The following is a 19,396-nucleotide window of genomic DNA, read 5'->3' as shown; positions in this document are numbered from 1 at the left end:
AGTGATTGTCTTTGTTTTTCCTATAAAATCTAGGATTCCTTCAAGAAATCACCTTCTGTAGAAAGTGATCAACCTTCAGTAAAAGAGTTTGAAGAAAAAATAGGTAACTATGGTTTTGCATATGTTGTTACAGTTAATTGAACAGATTCTTAGAGTTAGAACAGAATGGGAAGTTCTCTCTCTAGTTAATGAGGTATTAAAAGCATAGTATCACTCTTCTTCTGATGGCCCCTGCCTTCTGCTCGCCTTCACTTTCAAAACTCTCACTTTCTGTTGTTGCATCCAGAGGACTGTTGTGATTCCTTTTATAAAAAGTGCCATGATTGTTTGGGGGTTTTTCATTCATTTAGCAAACTTGGCTTGAAAGGCCAGCTACCTAGGCACTGGTGATAGGAAGGTGGCTAAGATGCAGTCTTTGTCTTCAGCAGGAGAGGGCTGTTCCTCCCAGAGTTTGGGGTGTGGACGGGGTCTGCTGGTGGCAGTGCAGGAAGATGTGATTAACTGCTTGTTGAGTTGGGAGAAACATCACAAGACAGGCTCTCCTTGTCTTAAAGAGTGAGTAATGTGACCCAAGAAGGAGGATACTGTAGCAGGAGGAGACAGCAGGTGCTGGTATGTTCACACTGCTGACATTTGGGGGTCCTCCTAGGAGGTTCTAGAGTGGGAGAGGCCACTCCCAACAGGGCTGATGTGATATGTGGAGGAGTCCAGCTTCATCACTCCTGCTTATCCGTCAGAGTAACCAAGATGGGGTTATGTGAAGTACCCGTAATTCCTCATTTTAATGCCCAATTGTTGCAGGGGTAGTGGGAACAATCTAGAGTGACCCACAGTCTTCTGTGATGGACAGTTGGAATGGTTGGGGTGACTGGTAGAGGGCTGACCAGGTAAGCCACTTCTCTGCATCATTAGCATTAGAAGCCCTGAGGTGGAGATCACCAAGGAAGTGAGTGTAGAAGAAAGACGAGGATCAGAAGCAGTTCTCTGTCGAGTGAAAGTCAGAAAAATAGAAATGGCAAAAGAGTGAAAAGAAATAGCTGGAGGGTTAGAAATACCCAGAGCATAAGATGTCTTGGAAGCTAAGACCAGTGAAGTGCATTTGGAGGAAGTGTTGAGGAGGGAAGAAAGGCCACTTTAGTACTCAGGCCCAGCCTGAGCTAAGCAGCATCAAGGTCATTGGTAACTTGATAACAGTTGCCATGGTATGCAAGAGAATGACTGGAACGGATTCAAGGAGAAAATAGGGGAGAGAAATGTGAGAACAGACATAGACCATGCTCAGAAGGAAGAGATGGGACAGAGTCCAGAGGGGTGGTGTGGGTGGGTGTGGGTGGGTGTGTGTGTGTGTGTGTGTGTGTGTGTGTGTGAATGAAGGAAGTCTCACCTGTCTTCTCATGACCCTCCCCTCCCCTCTTTGGCTGCTTCCACTCTTTGTTCCTGACCTTAAGCTCTTGGTGGCATTTCTCTTGTTGCATGTCTGTCAACTGTTGGGGTGAATCCATTAGAGAGTGGGTTTTGCTGCACAAGAGAGGGGAGAATTGTGTACTGATGGCTCGAGTAGGTGAGGGGGTGTGGGGTGAGACACAGAAGTGGAAGAGTTGGCCTGTGTTACACACACAGACGGTTCCCCTGTCACAGCCGAGGAAGACAGTGGTGAACAAAGGCACAACTCAATGAATCAGCAAGTGCAGAAGTTCAGATCATTACCGAAGTCCATCAGAGACACGAGAAGTAAGATCTGGAGCATGGAGTTTACGTCGGGGAGACGGCCAGAAAGGTTAAGGGAGAGTCACACTGGACATACGGAAGTCCAGCTGGAAAAATCAGACCCACCCACCAGAGACACCTGTGGATCATGAACAGTGAAGAGCATCTGACATCTCTGCTTCATCCTGATTGGCTGTCACCACCAAGGAACCCAGCATACCTGCATTTCCAGGAGTCCTCTGCTGTTCAGGGGTCCGAATGGCCTCTCCATGTGTGGACACTGAGGAGATGGGCTGTTCTGGAAGACTGAAGAAAATGAGAATTCTGTTCATTGTTTGCCTTGCCTAGAAAATGCATAATTAAGCTTTTACTTAAAAATAGATACTTTGCTATTTATTTTAATTTCAAACTGTATGTTTTGTGTACTAAATTAAAGTTCCATTTCTAGGACTAAATGAGTAATTCTAATATTTTCCCCTAGTTTTCATTTGAGTTTATGTATAATTCTTTCATTTTATGTTTTTAGGATACTTGGAAAAAGAAGCCAAAGAGAAAGAGGAGAAAATAAATAAGTTAAAACTAGTTGCTGTGAAAGCAAAGAAAGAACTAGATTCTAGCAGGAAAGAAGTAAGTTGACTTAAAAATCCAAGATTTGTGAACCTTACCTTTTAGAAAATCAAGTTTTTCTGTGCATTAAAAAACTGTCATATATTTAAAATAGGCCCAGACGCTCCAGGAAGAACTTGAATCTGTTCGCTCAGAAAGGGATCAGTTGTCTACTTCCATGAGAGATCTCATTCAAGGAGCTGAAAACTATAAGGTAAAAATAGTTACATTAATAACAAGTTATATTTGTAACTTGTAAGTTAAATGTACTTGAAATATAAAACTTTTTTTTAGTTTATTTATTTTAATTGGAGGCTAATTACAATATTGTAGTGGTTTTTGCCATACATTGACATGAATCAGCCATGGGTGTACACCTGTTCCCCATCCTGAACCCCCTCCCACATCCCCTGTCATCCCATCCCTCAGGGTTGTCCCAGTGCACCCTGAGCACCCTGTCTCATGCATTGAACCTGGACTGGTGATCTGTTTCACATATGATAATATACATGTTTCAATGCTATTCTCTCAAATCATCCCACCCTTGCCTTCTCCCACAGAGTCAAAAAGCCTATTCTATATATCTGTGTGTCTCTTTCGCTGTCTCACATACAGGGTCATCATTACCATATTTCTAAGTTCCATATGTATGCATTAGTATACTGTATTGGTATTTTTCTTTCTGACTTCACTTCACTCTGTATAATAGGCTCCAGTTTCATCCACCTTACTAGAACTGACTCAAATACATTCTTTTTAATGTCTGAGTAACATTCCATTGTGTATATATACCATAGCTTTCTTATCCATTCGTCTGCTGATGGATATCTAGGTTGCTTCCATGTCCTGGCTATTGTAAACAGTGCTGCGATGAACACTGGGGTACACGTGTCTCTTTCAATTCTGGTTTCCTCGGTGTGTATGCCAGCAGTGGGATTGCTGGGTCATAAGGCAGTTCTATTTCCAGTTTTTTAAGGAATCTCCACAGTGTTCTCCATAGTGGCTGTACTAGTTTGCATTCCCACCAACAATGTAAGAGGGTTCCCTTTTCTCCTTACCCTCTCCAGCATTTGTTGTTTGTAGACTTTTTGATAGCAGCCGTTCTGACTGGTGTGAGATGGTACCTCATTGTGGTTTTGATTTGCATTTCTCTGATAATGAAAACTCTTGTCCATAACATAGTCACCTTGTATGTTTTAGTAAAGGTTTGCACTATTTGTGTGTGTGTGTGTGTGTGTGTGTGTGTGTAATGTGTCATCCTAGTGTCAAGGTTTTAAGTGGCTGGGGTTTCCAGTTCCAGTTCAGTCGCTCAGTCGTGTCTGACTCTTTGCGACCCCATGAATCGTAGCACGCCAGGCCTCCCTGTCCATCACCAACTCCCAGAGTTCACTCAGATTCACGTCCATCGAGTCCGTGATGCCATCCAGCCATCTCATCCTCTGTCGTCCCCTTCTCCTCCTGCCCCCAATCCCTCTCAGCATCAGAGTCCTTTCCAATGAGTCAACTCTTCGCATGAGGTGGCCAAAGTACTGGAGTTACAGCTTTAGCATCATTCCTTCCAAAGAAATCCCAGGGCTGATCTCCTTCAGAATGGACTGGTTGGATCTCCTTGCAGTCCAAGGGACTCTCAAGAGTCTTCTCCAACACCACAGTTCAAAAGCATCAATTCTTTGGCGCTCAGCCTTCTTCACAGTCCAACTCTCACATCCATACATGACCACAGGAAAAACCATAGCCTTGACTAGACGGACCTTAGACGGCAAAGTAATGTCTCTGCTTTTGAATATGCTATCTAGGTTGGTCATAACTTTTCTTCCAAGGAGTAAGCGTCTTTTAATTTCATGGCTGCAGTCACCATCTGCAGTGATTTTGGAGCCCAAAAAAATAAAGTCTGATACTGTTTCCACTGTTTCCCCAGCTAGGGTTTAAATATGCCTTTAAGGTATTGTCTTTTAAGACTACCATTTCTGTTTGGGATTTCCTAATAAAATCAGTAATAAACAAAGATGGCTATTATTACAGTCCTCTGGCCAAGGAAATGTGAAAGTTAGACATGTGTGTTCTTGCCTGGAGAATCCCAGGGACAGGGGAAGCTAGTGGCCTGCTGTCTATGGGGTTGCACAGAGTCGGACATGACTGAAGTGACTTAGCAGCAGCAGCAGCAGACATGTCTAACACAAATGTGAAAACACTATTTGGAGGTATTACTGCTCATCATCCTAAATAACATGAGACACTATTACAGGAAAATGTAAAAATAAAACATAAGAATTTGCCATTTTGTTTCTTTATGCATTCAAATATTTCTACAGACAGGCTGAGCCTGAGTACTAGGAAGACGGTGGTCAACCAGGTAGGTGGAGTTTCTGCCAGCCTGGCCTTAGTTCCAAAGGCAGAAAGAGCAAACAGACAAAGAAATAGTGTGTAGGAAAGTTAAGGTGGGTGGGGTGACTTCTGTGTAACAACAAGCACTGTAAGCCAGGCAGCCTTCTCAGTGCTTGACATGTCCGGTCACACGTGATGTGTGTGTGTGATAAGCATGTTATTAACGTTGCTGGTTTACCAGCAAGGAGTCAGGTCACAGAGCAAGAAGCCAGTGGAGCAGGGGTTAGGTTCAAGCATTTGGTTCCACATCTCTTCTTCCAGCAAGTAAATAAGCTGTGCTGTGCCAGTGAGACCTGAAAACAGAGAAACCAGGAAAGGAGGAATCAGAAAACTACTACAGGAAAATCTAGTTCCCCTCTCCAAAATGAATTCTGAGGTTTCGTCAAAAATGAAAGTGATTTTTAAAAATTAGAATAAAATGCTTAAAATACTTGATCATGTGATCTCTAGATGCAAAATACTTTTCTAAACTTAAGAAGTTACAAGGGGAAAGAGACTGAACTAGATAAAACTAACAAGTGAAAATATGACAAGGGATTAGTATCCTTAACATGAAGATATCTCATTCATTTAAAAAAATGCTTATTTGAAATTTATATATGTGTTTATCTGTCTTTTATGAGTCATTAGGAGCTTGCTTCTTTACATTTTGAGAACCATACAATCTAATTTATTTTCCTGTAAAGGTAGACCAAGCATACCAATTTACTTCTTTAAAACATATATTTTAAAGGACCAAGGGGGGAAGAAATGTAGAACATCCAAGAACTGTGGGGCAGCTACAAATGTATAGCATGTGTGCAGTATGAATGCCGTAGGAGAGGAGAGAGAAAGGAACGTGGAAATATTTGGCACAGGGAAGACTGATTACCCAGTTTAATGTCAGGTTCCAAGTTACAGACCCGGGAAGGAAGTTCAGAGCACACCACACGTAGCACAACCAGAAGAGGTGCACCATGGCATGTCATTTTCAGATCACAGAAAATCAAAGGTGAAGGTCCTAAAAGAAGCCACAGAAAAACACCTTATGTGGCTCAGACGGTAAAGCATCTGCCTACAATGCGGGAGACCTGGGTTCGATCCCTAGGTCGGGAAGTTCCCCTGGAGAAGGAAATGGCAACCCACTCCAGTATTCTTGCCTGGAAAATCCCATGGACGGAGGAGTCCGGTAGGCTACAGTCCATGAGGTCGCAGAGAGTCGGACACAACTGAGCGACTTCACTTCACTTACAGAGGATTACATCAAACTTACAAGGAGCCATACAGAAGAGAAGAGTGTAAAATGCATTGCTTAAGGTGTTGAGAGAAAAAAACCCACCAACCTAGAATGCTTTGCACTAGAAGTGAAGGAGCAATAGAGTTTCTTAGAAATTGAGGGCATTTGTTGCCAGTAGACATGCCTGTCAATAAATGTTAAAAGAAGTTCTTTAGGACTTCCTTGGTGGTGTGGTAGATAAGAATCTGCCTGCCAGTGGAGGGAACACAAGTTCAATCCCTGGTCCAAGAAGATTCCACTTGTTGAGAAGCAACTAAGGTCGTGCTCCACAACTCCGGAGTCTTGCCCATAGAGCCCATGCTTTGCAACAAGAAAAGCCTGTGCATCACAAGGAAGAGTAGCCCCCATGCCACAACTAGAGAAGAGCCCCTGCAAACAGAGAAGACCCAGTGCAGCACCCCCCAACCAAAAAAAAATTTAATACAAGTTCTTTAGAAAGAAGGAAGATAATACAGGTCAGACCTCAAAGGGTCAACACAGTATTGGGAAGAACAGAATGGGAGGATTAGCCCTGCCCTACTGCGAGACTTAGTGTGGAGCTGCAACAGTCAGGATTTGCAAGTGGTGGTGGTGAAAGAATGAACAGACAGCAGTGGAGCAAAGAGCCTAGAATCAGACCACAGGTAGAGTCAGCTCCTCTCTGTTGTCAGAAACAGTCATGTTGTTGGACACAATTCCAAAGGCGCAGTCCATTTAGGATAGCCCAGCTGTGCTTCCTTGAGGCCACTTTCAGGGAAAGCCAGAGATGTGTGTTAGTTATTTTGTACAGGGCTGCATTTTTGTGAAGAACAGTCAGTAGTTGACCAGGAACAAGAAATAGGATTTATCAGAAAGGGGAGAGGAAACACAGGCTATAGGGAAGAGCTAAGTCTCACTGCACATTGGAGGATGTCCTCGCTGGCTGGTGTGGATCGCAGAGGTCGGTCCTGGGGTTCTTTCCTGAGCAGGCCTGACTAGGAACATCAAAGGAAAAAGTCACATGGTTTTAGGGTCTTTGGAAAATCGTGAACGTTCTGCTGCAGAGTGTGAGGCTGTGTGTGGGGTCCTCTCATATTCCTTGAGCACCTCTGCTTCATCTGGGCCAGGCCCAAGACTGTCATCAGCAAGACTGTGTAGGTGGAGGTAACGGGTGACAAGGGTACACTTTTTCTCCTGCCTGCTTAAATGTTGTTCATGTTTCAGAAGTTTATTTTTGATGACTAGATAGGTTAACTTGGAGATATTGCATTGTATATGTTTTAAATCCTTTTTGAGCCTTTAAGAGACCACCTCATACTAAAAGTCATCTAGATTATGCTAATTTTATTGTATGATGCCATGGGGTAGTCTGTCAAATGTTGAATCTAGGTAAATATTTCAGGCTTCCAGAATGAACTCCTACGGCTTGTGTTAAGATGGCCCAGTCATATAGTCTGAGGAGTTGAGTGTATGATAATATCCTGAAGTTAAGTCCTTTTGTCTTTTGTTGAAGAATCTTTTATCAGAATATGATAAGCAGTCAGAGCAGTTGGATGCAGAGAAAGAACGTGCCAGTAACTTTGAGCATCAAGTAGAAGACCTTACAAGACAATTAAGGAATTTGACTTTTCAGGTAACTTTAAATTGAGTAAATTCATGGTGACTCAGATGGTAAAAAATCTACCTGCAATGCAGGAGACCGAGGTTCAATCCCTGGGTTGGGAAGATCCCCCTAAGGGAATGGCGTGCTCTAATATTCTTGCCTGGAGAATCCCATGGACAGAGGAGCCTGGCAGGCTACAGTCCATACGGTCACAATGAGTCAGACATGACTGAGTGACACTTTCATATGTGAAAATTGTAATAAGCATATTTCAGTTCAGATATTTTTTGCACAAAAATTAATACATAGAAACTTAATTTTATTTTCTTTTTCCCAATGTTGAGAAAAGAGTATGACCAGAAAACTGGCAACCATCCTGTCTTACTTACAGCTATAAACTCAGCTCCCCTGAGGTTTTTTGTTTTTGTTTTTTTTTTCATTTTTTGCCTTTTCCTCTGTTAGTGCTCCTGGTCTCTTGAAATGTTTTCCAAATTAACATCAACAGTGACTGTGGTTTAAACTTACTCTTGATTTTTGCATTTTCCTTTCGTGGACTCGATTCTGAAATCTTCATTTTTTTATACTGTGCCAGTATTCTCATTATGTTCCATTTTATTCTTCCTCTCCTGTGTGTATTTTGTGTGTTTACAGTAGTGAATCATTTGTCATTGTAGTGTGAAAAATTAACCTCAGATAATGAAGATTTCCTGGCCCGTATCAAGACACTGCAGTCTAACACCTGCTTATTGGAAGTGCAGATTTTAGAAGTCCAGAAAGCCAAGGCTATGGCAGACAAAGAGCTGGAAGCTGAAAAACTTCAGAAAGAACAGAAAATAAAGGTCAAAACAGTTCTATGGGGTGAATTCATTTCACACAGTGGTGTTTTTATTGCAGTACTTCAGTGAAGAAAAGACTTGCTAATGAGGAGCATTTGTTAAATAAATTCCTTAATGTGGAATTAAAGTTAATTAATTGAAGTTAATTCCAACTGTGAAGTTGAGAATCCACAGTACGATTTTTGGGTGTATATTTTTTAAATATGGAAAGATTTCCAAACTGTACTTTATATGTCAGATTTATTTTATAATCCTTTATGAATTTTTTTTTTTTTTTTTTTTAGAAACATTGGTTGGCTTAGGGGTCCAAGTGTTTCTATTTTTAATTTTAGGAGCATGCCAGTTCCGTAAATGAACTAGAAGAACTTCAGTTACAGCTTCAAAAGGAAAAGAAACAGCTTCAGAAAACCATGCAAGAATTAGAGCTGGTTAGAAAGGTAAAGAATCTGGCTGAAATGCAGGTGACCTGGGTTCCACCTCTGGGTTGGGAAGATCCCCTGGAGAAGGGAACGGCTACCCACTCCAGTATTCTGGCCTAGAGAATTCTATGGACTGTATAGTCCGTGAGGTCGCAAGGAGTTGGAAACCACTGAGTGACTTTCACTTTCAGAAAGCTAAAATGAAACACTAGACTTAGAATAGCAATGTTCTCATTTTTAAACTATCCTCAGTTCAGTTCAGTTCAGTTGCTCAGTCGTGTCTGACTCTTTGCGACCCCATGAATCGCAGCACGCCAGGCCTCCCTGTCCATCACCATCTCCCGGAGTTCACTCAGACTCAGGTCCATCAAGTCAGTGATGCCATCCAGCCATCTCATCCTCGGTCGTCCCCTTCTCCTGCCCCCAATCCCTCCCAGCATCAGAGTCTTTTCCAATGAGTCAACTCTTCGCATGAGGTGGCCAAAGTACTGGAGCTTCAGCTTTAGCATCATTCCTTCCAAAGAAATCCCAGGGTTGATCTCCTTCAGAATGGACTGGTTGGATCTCCTTGCAGTGCTATAGACCCTGAAAAGTAATATTTCAAAAACAAGATTATTTGTGATACTGAAGTACTCCTTTATAAATTATTTGCCTCAGAATATGGAAAATTTAACTTAGTTGTCCAGTGCCCATCTCTCTGGAAGAATTTAGGCTTGGTTTGCTGTTTTATTTTTTGTACATGATTATTCTGTGACACATGAAAATTTAGTTAATGTCAGAAACTGAAGTTTGTATTACGCTGAGAACTTTGGTGAATTTTTCTCTGCTCTTCCAAAGATGGGAGCAAAAATAAAGATACTATAAGAGCTGCTTAAAATAGGAATATTTTATAGATAAGAGTAGACCAGTTGTAGTTAATGAAAATTATAACATACAATGAAATTGAGAAAGTTAAACTATTTACAAAAGTGATGTATTTTATGAAATTACAATCTAGGAAGTACCCCAGCATCTTCATTAACATGTGAAGTCTGTGCTACAGAAAAGCATCCTAGAGCAGGGATGCTGTGATCCTTGATCCTTTCAGAAATCCCTAGACAGAGTTAGCTCATCCACTGTCATATGGACCTCTCATTGTAACCTCTGCAGGATGCCCAGCAGACCACGCTAATGAACATGGAAATTGCTGATTACGAGCGCTTGATGAGAGAGCTGAATCAGAAGTTAGCTAATAAAAACAGCAAGATAGAAGATTTGGAGCAGGAAATAAAAATCCAAAAACAGAAACAAGAGACCCTGCAAGAAGAAATGAGTGAGTAAAACAGAACCCACTGCACCTCATGGTCACTGTCTTCAGCAGGGGTTGGGGGTGGGGGCCAGTGCTGATGGTTTCCTTGACCAGCCCTTGGCAGCCCAGTCATCCTCACAGTAGGGACTGTGACTGGGGACTAAAGAGGGGGGCTGGGCTGTAAGACTACCCACTGTGCCCTTGTGTACATTCAGTCCTATAAACATTTCTCGGGGTCCTGTTGTTGGCAGAGCAGGATGGTTGTAATGGCCATGGAATCTTTCTGAGGTGTTTCTGTTCCATTTTATCTGTGAAATAATTTCCAATGTAAGCACTAGAGCTGTGAGTGTCCCTTAGGCAGTCCTTCAGCTAACAAGCAGGTATGTTGTGTTTTTGTTTTAATTCAGCTTGAGATGTTTTTAATTTTCTTTAAATCTCTTCTTTGACCCATGGTTTTTTTTTTTTCATTCCTAAATAACTAGTGGGGTTTTCAGATACTCTCTGTGCTTGGTTTCTCTGGGCCCTTCCCTGTGCACACACCCGTCTTCCAGCTGTGTTCTTGTGCATACTGGGTAGCAGGGCTCCAGGTCACAAACACTTGCAGACATTTGACTTTGTGAGTTAGCCAGCTAGCTGAAAAAGAGGCTCAGGTCTTGGGAAAACTTCAAAAGAGCTGCTTATTCAGGCCAACACCTCTCGCTGGTGAGTTGGCGCAGACACGAGAGGTTCAGGCAGTGGGTGTCAAGAGTGCAGAGGGAGAAGCTTCTGTGGATGTATGGTTGGGGGTTGGGGCTTGTGTTGAGTCTTAGGAGTTGGAGAGAAAGAGCAAATTGGGACAGGACAGTCCTTTCTGCCAGAGAAGGTAATGGCACCCCATTCCAGTATTCTTGCCTGGACGGAGGAGCCTGGGAGGCTGCAGTCCATGGGGTCGCTGAGAGTTGGACACAACTCAGTGACTTCACTTTCACTTTTCAGGTTCATGCATTCGAGAAAAAAATGGCAACCCACTCCAATGTTCTTGCCTGGAGAATCCCAGGGATGGCGGAGCCTGGTGGGCTGTCGTCTGTGGGGTCGCACAGAGTCAGACATGACTGAAGCGACTTAGCAGCAGCAGCAGCAGTCCTTTCTGCAGCCATAGGAGCAGAAGTGGAAAGGAGTAGCATAATGTGGCAGTCTTTACAAGTTGGAGGAAAGGGCTTGACGTGTGAGGGAGAAGTCAAGAATGTTCGGAAGATCTCCTTGATCCAGTTCAGGAGGGACCTGAACACAGAGTGGACTTGGGCCTTTTTGATGATTCAGCCCATTGTGGGGTCTGGGAAGTGCAAGCACCCCGGGTGGCAGGGGCCCTGAGGCCTGAGCTCGGGGCTGTGACTGGATGGGGAGGAGAATGGGGACATGTTGGAAAGTATCCACACAAAGCTGTCAGCCAGCTCACTCTGCCATGTGTTGCAATCCCAGCCCTGCCCTCTGCAGGGCCCATCTGGCTCCTCACTCACCCTCCTCACCTCGAGGGCGCAGCGGCCCTTCCTCTTCTGAAACATGGCACCTGCTTTTCCACAGCCTTGTCATTCATTCACTGTGCCCTCACCTTCCCACCTGTGAGCACCTTTTGGAGTCCTTCTCCATCTCCAGTGTCTGCTGTCCCCACAAGCCTTCCTTGTCCCATGCAGATGTAACCTGGCTGTGACCGTTAGTCCACGTGGGTCCCCACCGCCTTTTTATTTCTGCTGAACGTTTCTGTTTTGCTTTATATCATGACATTATGTAGAGATGTATCCTTAATTTCAGTCTGTGTTCTTAAAGGTCAGGAACTTACTCTGTCATGATTCCTGGAGCACTTAAAGGCTTTATATGTAATGTGTGCCTTGTACAGTCTTTGCAGGACTGGGCAAATAGTTGCCAGGAAATTACTGCTGGTGACGCATCATAAAGGCAAGTCAAGGTGTATTCTTACAGAACACCTGCTCTTGTTTACTGAGTGATGTAGGCAGTGTGTGTGGATTTAGCTTCATAGTGGTAGTCGTTGCTCTTGGGGCCTTCTAGCTACAGTCACACAACCCGCTGTATTACTTGTTCTGTCTAGAACCAGGTTATGATCTCTGTCAGATGCTCTGTATTTGCTTCACAATGTCTGTGGCCGGGTTGGCCTGCTTCTTTGGGTGGTCCTGTGATCTGGAAAGTGCATCCACTTACTCCTGTTTGATACTGGCTTCCTCTTTACCTCTGTTACATAAAAGTGTTTTGTTTTGATCACATTTCAGTCTTCCTTTATTGAACTTTGTCCTATAAGACAATTAGTGTCTCAAAATCAGACCAGGTGATTGGAAACACAGCACGTCTTTTGAGGTATTTCTTATTGTAAGGTCTTTAGCTTTTAGATACCCAGTAAGAATCTGCCTTTATTTCAGAGATGCATGCTAAAATACTTACAGACAAGTGGATTTCAGGGGTGGGGGTTACCTGTGCGGCACAGGAGTTGGGTCAGCAGGTGAATCTGAGTTGCAGTAAAGGGCAAGGACGCATGTGTTCTCTGCGTTGCGGACCGTGAGGTCTCTGTCCTGTTCCTCCTGCACTAAAGCAGCCGTAAGCAGTGTGTAAACAGCCTGTTCCCAGAAGCAGGCAGCAGCCACGGTGCATGCAGGCCTGACACCTCGCTTGGTGGGATGAGATCGGCCTCTGTTGGTGGTCATTAAAGGTGGACACAAATACAGTGGGATTTACTATATTATTGTCACTAGTGTTATATATGTTTAAAGTAGTTTGTAATAAAAAGCTAAGACAGGTTCCTTTCAGAGATAGGCTAATACAAAGAAAAGAGTCTTGTTCCGTTACTTATATCCACTGATAAACCTTTCTCCTGAAATGATCTTTCCCACTAGCTTCGCTGCAGGCTGTGGTACAGCAGTTTGAGGAAAAGAATACCAAGATCAAACAGCTTCTTGTGAAAACCAAGAAAGAACTGGCAGATGTGAGGCAAGCGGTATGCACATTCCTGAGTTCTGTCTTTGAATCCAAGTATTTATGAATAACATCGTTATTTAATTTAACCAGATTTCTTGTTCTGCAGGAGACTGATCACTTAAAGCTTCAGGCATCTTTAAAGGGTGAACTGGAGGCCAGCCAGCAGCAAGTAGAAGTCTATAAAGTAAGATTCTTTTTACTGTTAAAAGCTTTTAGAAATTTCTATGTAGAAGTAAGCTGCCACATGGGGGGTTTTATACACACACACACACACACACACACACACACACACACACAAATTACACGTTTGCGCACACACATTTCTTCCCCCTAAATATCCTTCATCAGCCAGCATTTTAAGAAAGTAGAAGCAATAATTTATTTTTGTATCCATTATGTTTATGTATAACAGCTTGAGGTATTTAATTAAACATTGAACTGTAACATGTGTTCTGAAATTTTTTTCATGATTAATTATTTGGTGATTTAAGGAAAACTAAATTAATTTATTGAGAAAATATTCTACTCATGTTGGCTCCACTCTTTTAAATAATCATAAGTTAAAATTCCTACTCTTATGTCTCTTACATAAGTCCCCTCTCAAACCCCAAGTTGACATTTAAGGGAGGTCTGTTTAACCAGCAAAGATCTGGTTCCCTCGCTCCTCACCAAAAGCCTCTGCCCCCAGATTCAGCTGGCGGAAGTGACGGCAGAGAAGCACAAAGCCCATGAGCATCTGAAGGCATCGGCAGACCAGCACCAGCGCACACTGGGTGCCTACCAGCAGCGAGTATCAGCCCTGCAGGAGGAGTGCCGCGAGGCCAGGGTGCGTCCTCCCATTGTGGGGTGGGGATAGGCTCCCAGCAGTTCGACCCCTCCACCTGACCCCAGCCCAGCCAACCCAGACCCTTACTAGCACAACTCGTTTCTGCTAAAAGGAAAGACAGAGGTATACATTGTTTCCATTTTAACCTTGTTTTGCAGGTTCTGTGTGTAAATAAATCTTTTATTTTTTTCGTTAGAAAGGTTAAAGTCCTCTCCAAGGGCTAAATGACTATGAAATCGTATTCTAATAGAAGCACTACTGTCTTCAATGTACAGAACAGACCCCTGTAATTGACTTGTTACAGGCATGGCTCTTTCTAAGCATCCTGGGCAGTAGGGCTGAGAGGTCACAGGGTGCTTCAGGAAACCCAGGACCTAGAATTACACTTTTCCCACTCTCTTGAAGACCAAAGTGCAACTGGCCTCACCTCTTTGAATTAATTTTTCATGTATTTACAAAAACAGGAAATATCGTAAGTGAAAATCGTTCTAAATAGTGCTATTATAAAAATATAGGCAGTAATCTACCAGGATGAAAACAGGTAGAAATATACCTCCTGTCAGACAAGATATGTCATTCAAAGACCTTAAAAAAGTGTAAGGCCAACAGAAGTACGCTATTTAGGGAAAGTTCATTGAGGGACTAAGGAGTGTCAGAGGCATTACTCATCTTCAGAGAAAGGTTTTCATCTTCATTCACGATCGGAGAGAAAACAGGAGGACCACATGACCTAGAAAATGCAGTGCTCAGACTTCTCTCTTTCTGAACCATTACAGGCAGAACAAGCTGCGGTCGCCTCTGAATTTGAGAGCTACAAGGTCCGGGTCCACAACGTTTTAAAACAGCAGAAAAATAAGTCTGTGTCTCAGACTGAGGCTGAGGGGGCCAAACAAGAAAGGTGAGGTCTTCAGGATAGGGAGCACCCACGGGGTTGGGAACTCCTGCTCCCATTGCCTTTGGACAGTGAGGTTTACACGTAACCACTAGTTACCACCAGTGTTTCAATAATACGTTGTTTAATACCTCTTAAAAATTAGCATACATATCGCTCTTGTGAATTATTCGCAAATATACTAGGAATGAGAGCTTGCTGTGGCATTCTACAGCATTTGTGCTTTGCTTTCTTTGGGAGAGGCCTGGTGTTCAGAACAATTTTACATCTGGCTTCTACTATTCTCAGTAGGAGTAAATATCCTGCAGAGTTCATGTATTTATGCGTTACTTTTTCTTGAACTTTTTATTTTGTATTGGGGTATAGCTGACCAACAGTGTTGTGATAGTTTCAGGTGAACAGCAAAGGGACTCAGTCATATATAGACATATATCCATTCTTCCCCAAACCCCGCCTCCCAATCAGGCTGCCACATAACATTAAATAGAGTTCCCTGTGCTGTACAGTAGGACCTTGTTGGTTATCCGTTTTAAATGTAATAGTGTGTACATCCATCCCAAACTCCCTGGCAGCCATAAGTTTGTTTTCTAACTCTGTGAGTCTCTTTGTTTCATAAGTAAGTTCATTTGTATTATTTCCTTTTAGATTCCACATATAAGGGATGTCATACAATATTTCTCCTTCTTTATCTGATTTATTTCACTAGTATGACCCTCACTAGGTCCATCCATTTGCTGCAAATGGTGTTACTTCATTCTTTTTAATGTCTGAGTGATGTTCCATTGTATGTATGTACCACATCTTCTTTATCCATTCCTCTGTTGATGGACATTTAGATTGTTTCCATGTGGCTATTGTAAACAGTACTGCAATGAAGATTGGGGTGAGTGTATCCTTTTGAATAATGTTTTTCTCTGGATATATGTCCAGGAGTGGGATTGCAGGGTCATATGGTAGCTCTATTTTCAGTTTTTTAGTTTTAAAGTTAAAGAATCTGCCTGCAGTGCAGGAGACCTGGGTTTGATCCCTGGGTCAGGAAGATCCTCTGGAGAAGGGAATGGCTGTCCATTCCAGTATTCCTGCCTGGAGAATCCCATAGACAAAGGAGCCTGGCGGGCCACAGTCCATGGGGTCGAAAAGAGTCGGACATGACTGAGCGACTAACACTGACATACTGTTCTCCATAGTGGCTGTACCAATTTGCATTTCAGGAGGCTTCCCTTCTCTCCACCCCCTCTCCAGCATTTGTTGTTTGTGAATTTTTTGATGATAGCCTTTTTAGCTGGCATGAGGTGCTGTCTCATTGTAGTTTTGATTGTGCATTTCTCTAATAATTAGCAATGATGAACATCTTTTCATGTGCCTCTTGGCCATCTGTGTGTCATCTTTGGAGAAATGTCTCTCTAGATTTTCTGCCCATTTTTTGAATGGGTGGGTTGTTTTGATGCTGTTTAGCATCATGAGCTTTTTGTAAATTTTGGAGACTAATCCCTTATCAGTTAGATCATTTGCAAATATTTTCTCCCAATTTGAATTGTCTTTTCACTTTGTTCATTGTTTCCTTTGCTTTGCAAAAGCTTTTGAGTAGGTACTGTTTGTTTATTTTTGTTTTTATTTCCATTATTCTGGGGTGTGGATTGAAAAAGATGTTGCTGTGATTTATCTCAAAGAGTGTTTTGCCTATGTTTCCTCTAGGAGTTTTTTAGTGTCCAGTCTCAGTTTCAGATCTTTAATCCAGTTTTAGGTCTTTAATCCATTTTTGGCTTATTTTTATGTATGAAGTTAAAGAGTGATCTATTTTTATTTTTTAACATGTGACTATCCAGTTTTCCCATCAGCATTTGCTGAAGAGACTGTCTTCCAACATTGTGTAGTCTTGCCTTCTTTGTCATAGATTAATTGACCATAGGTGCATGGACTTATTTCTGGGTTTTCTATCCTGTTCTCATTGGTCTATATTTCTATCTGTGTGCCAGTACCATACTGTTTTGATGACTATAGGTTTATAGTATAGGCTGAAGTCAGGGGGCCTGATTCCTTCAGTTCCATTTTTTTTTTTCCTCAGGATTGCTTTGGCTATTCAGGATCATTTCTGTTGTTTGAGATTTTTTTGTTCTAGTTTTGTGAAAAAAGCCATTGGTAATTTGATAGGGATTTCATTGAATCTGTAGATTGTCTTGGGCAGTATAGTCATTTTCACAATATTGATTCTTCCATGAACATGGTGTATCTATTCATCGTTTATTTCTTCTTTGATTTTTTTCATCAGCATCTTAATAGTCGCTAGAGTACAGATTTTTTTGTCTCTGAGGTAGGTTTATTCCTAGGTATTTTATTCTTTTTGATGCAATGGTAAATGGAACTGTTGCTTGAATTTCTCTTTCTGATCTTTCATTGTTCAGTTCAGTTCAGTTAAGTCGCTCATTCGTGTCCGACTCTTTGCAACCCCATGAATCGCAGCACGCCAGGCCTCCCTGTCCATCACCATCTCCCAGAGTTCACTCAGACTAACGTCCATCGAGTCCGTGATGCCATCCAGCCATCTCATCCTGGGTTGTCCCCTTCTCCTGCCCCCAATCGCTCCCAGCATCAGTCTTTTCCAATGAGTCAATTCTTCGCATGAGGTGGCCAAAGTACTGGAGCTTCAGCTTTAGCATCATTCCTTCCAAAGAAATCCCAGGGTTGATCTCCTTCAGAATGGACTGGTTGGATCTCCTTGCCGTCCAAGGGACCCTCAAGAGTTTTCTCCAACACCACAGTTCAGATGCATCAATTCTTCGGTGCTCAGCCTTCTTCACAGTCCAACTCTCACATCCATACATGACCACAGGAAAAACCATAGCCTTGACTAGACGGACCTTAGTCGGCAAAGTAATGTCTCTGCTTTTGAATATACTATCTAGGTTGGTCATAACTTTTCTTCCAAGGAGTGAGCGTCTTAATTTGATGGCTGCAGTCACCATCTGCAGTGATTTTGGAGCCCCCCAAAATAAAGTCTGACACTGTTTCCACGGTTTCCCCATCTATCTGCCATGAAGTGATGGGACCAGATGCCATGATCTTCGTTTTCTGAATGTTGAGCTTTAAGCCAACTTTTTCACTCTCCTCTTTCATCAAGAGGCTTTTTAGCTCCTCTTCACTTTCTGCCATAAGGGTGGTGTCACCTGCATATCTGAGGTTATTGATATTTCTCCCAGCAATCTTGATTCCAGCTTATGTTTCTTCCAGTCCAGCGTTTCTCATGATGTACTCTGCATATAAGTTAAATAAACAGGGTGACAATATACAGCCTTGACGTACTCCTTTTCCTATTTGGAACCAGTCTGTTGCTCCATGTCCAGTTCTAACTGTTGCTTCCTGACCTGCATACAGATTTCTCAAAAGGCAGGTTAGGTGGTTTGGTATTCCCATCTCTTTCAGAATTTTCCACAGTTTATTGTTATCCACACAGTCAAAGGCTTTGGCATAGTCAATAAAGCAGAAATAGATGCTTTTCTGGAACTCTCTTGCTTTTTCGATGATCCAGTGGATGTTGGCAATTTGATCTCTGGTTCCTCTGCCTTTTCTAAAACCAGCTTGGTTCACGTATTGCTGAAGTCTGGCTTGGAGAATTTTGAGCATTACTTTACTAGCATGTGAAATGAGTGCAATTGTGTGGTAGTTTGAGCATTCTTTGGCATTGCCTTTCTTTGGAATTGGAATGAAAACTGACCTTTTCCAATCCTGTGGCCACTGCTGAGTTTTCCAAACTTGCTGGCATATTGAGTGCAGCACTTTCACAGCATCATCTTTCAGGATTTGAAACAGCTCAACTGGAATTCCATCACCCTCACTAGCTTTGTTCATAGTGATGCTTTCTAAGGCCCACTTGACTCGAACTAAAATGGGCTGGAATGGGTGAATTTAACTCAGATGACCATTACATCTACTACTGCAGGCAGGAATCCCTCAGAAGAAATGGAGTAGCCATCATGGTCAACAAAAGAGTCCGAAATGCAGTACTTGGATGCAATCTCAAAAATGACAGAATGATCTCTGTTCGTCTCCAAGGCAAACCATTCAATATCACAGTTATCCAAGTCTATGCCCCAACCAGTAACTCTGAAGAAACTGAAGTTGAACGGTTTTATGAAGACCTACAAGATCTTTTAGAACTAACACCCAAAAAAGATGTCCTTTTCATTATAGGGGACTGGAATGCAAAAGTAGGAAGTCAAGAAACACCTGGAGTAACAGGCAAATTTGGCCTTGGAATGCAGAATGAAGCAGGGCAAAGACTAATAGAGTTTTGCCAAGAAAATGCACTGGTCATAGCAAACACCCTCTTCCAACAACACAAGAGAAGACTCTACACATGGACATCACCAGATGGTCAACACTGAAATCAGATTGATTATATTCTTTGCAGCCAAAGATGGAGAAGCTCTATACAGTCAGCAAAAACAAGACCGGGAGCTGACTGTGGCTCAGATCATGAACTCCTTATTGCCAAATTCAGACTCAAATTGAAGAAAGTAGGGAAAACTGCTAGACCATTCAGGTATGACCTAAATCAAATCCCTTATGATTATACAGTGGAAGTGAGAAATAGATTTAAGGGTCTAGATCTGATAGATAGAGTGCCTCATGAACTGTGGAA

General features: G+C 42.5%; 1 protein-coding gene across 1 annotated transcript in view; it reads left to right on the top strand.

The window, feature by feature from the left end:
* Positions 1-19,396, top strand: part of GCC2 (GRIP and coiled-coil domain containing 2) — a 39,524-nt gene that overhangs the window by 12,666 nt on the left and 7,462 nt on the right. Inside the window, exons 7-17 of the mRNA XM_040224198.1 lie at positions 34-103; positions 2,234-2,334; positions 2,429-2,527; positions 7,446-7,565; positions 8,210-8,374; positions 8,704-8,808; positions 9,940-10,102; positions 12,958-13,058; positions 13,146-13,223; positions 13,728-13,865; positions 14,642-14,763. Of these exons, the coding sequence (XP_040080132.1) occupies positions 34-103; positions 2,234-2,334; positions 2,429-2,527; positions 7,446-7,565; positions 8,210-8,374; positions 8,704-8,808; positions 9,940-10,102; positions 12,958-13,058; positions 13,146-13,223; positions 13,728-13,865; positions 14,642-14,763 (1,262 nt within the window). The remainder of the gene's footprint in view (positions 1-33; positions 104-2,233; positions 2,335-2,428; positions 2,528-7,445; positions 7,566-8,209; positions 8,375-8,703; positions 8,809-9,939; positions 10,103-12,957; positions 13,059-13,145; positions 13,224-13,727; positions 13,866-14,641; positions 14,764-19,396) is intronic.

Source organism: Oryx dammah, unplaced genomic scaffold, assembly GCF_014754425.2.
Source record: "Oryx dammah isolate SB20612 unplaced genomic scaffold, SCBI_Odam_1.1 HiC_scaffold_25, whole genome shotgun sequence".
NCBI classification, from domain to species: domain Eukaryota; kingdom Metazoa; phylum Chordata; class Mammalia; order Artiodactyla; family Bovidae; genus Oryx; species Oryx dammah.
This window is presented reverse-complemented; position numbering and strand designations above follow the sequence as displayed.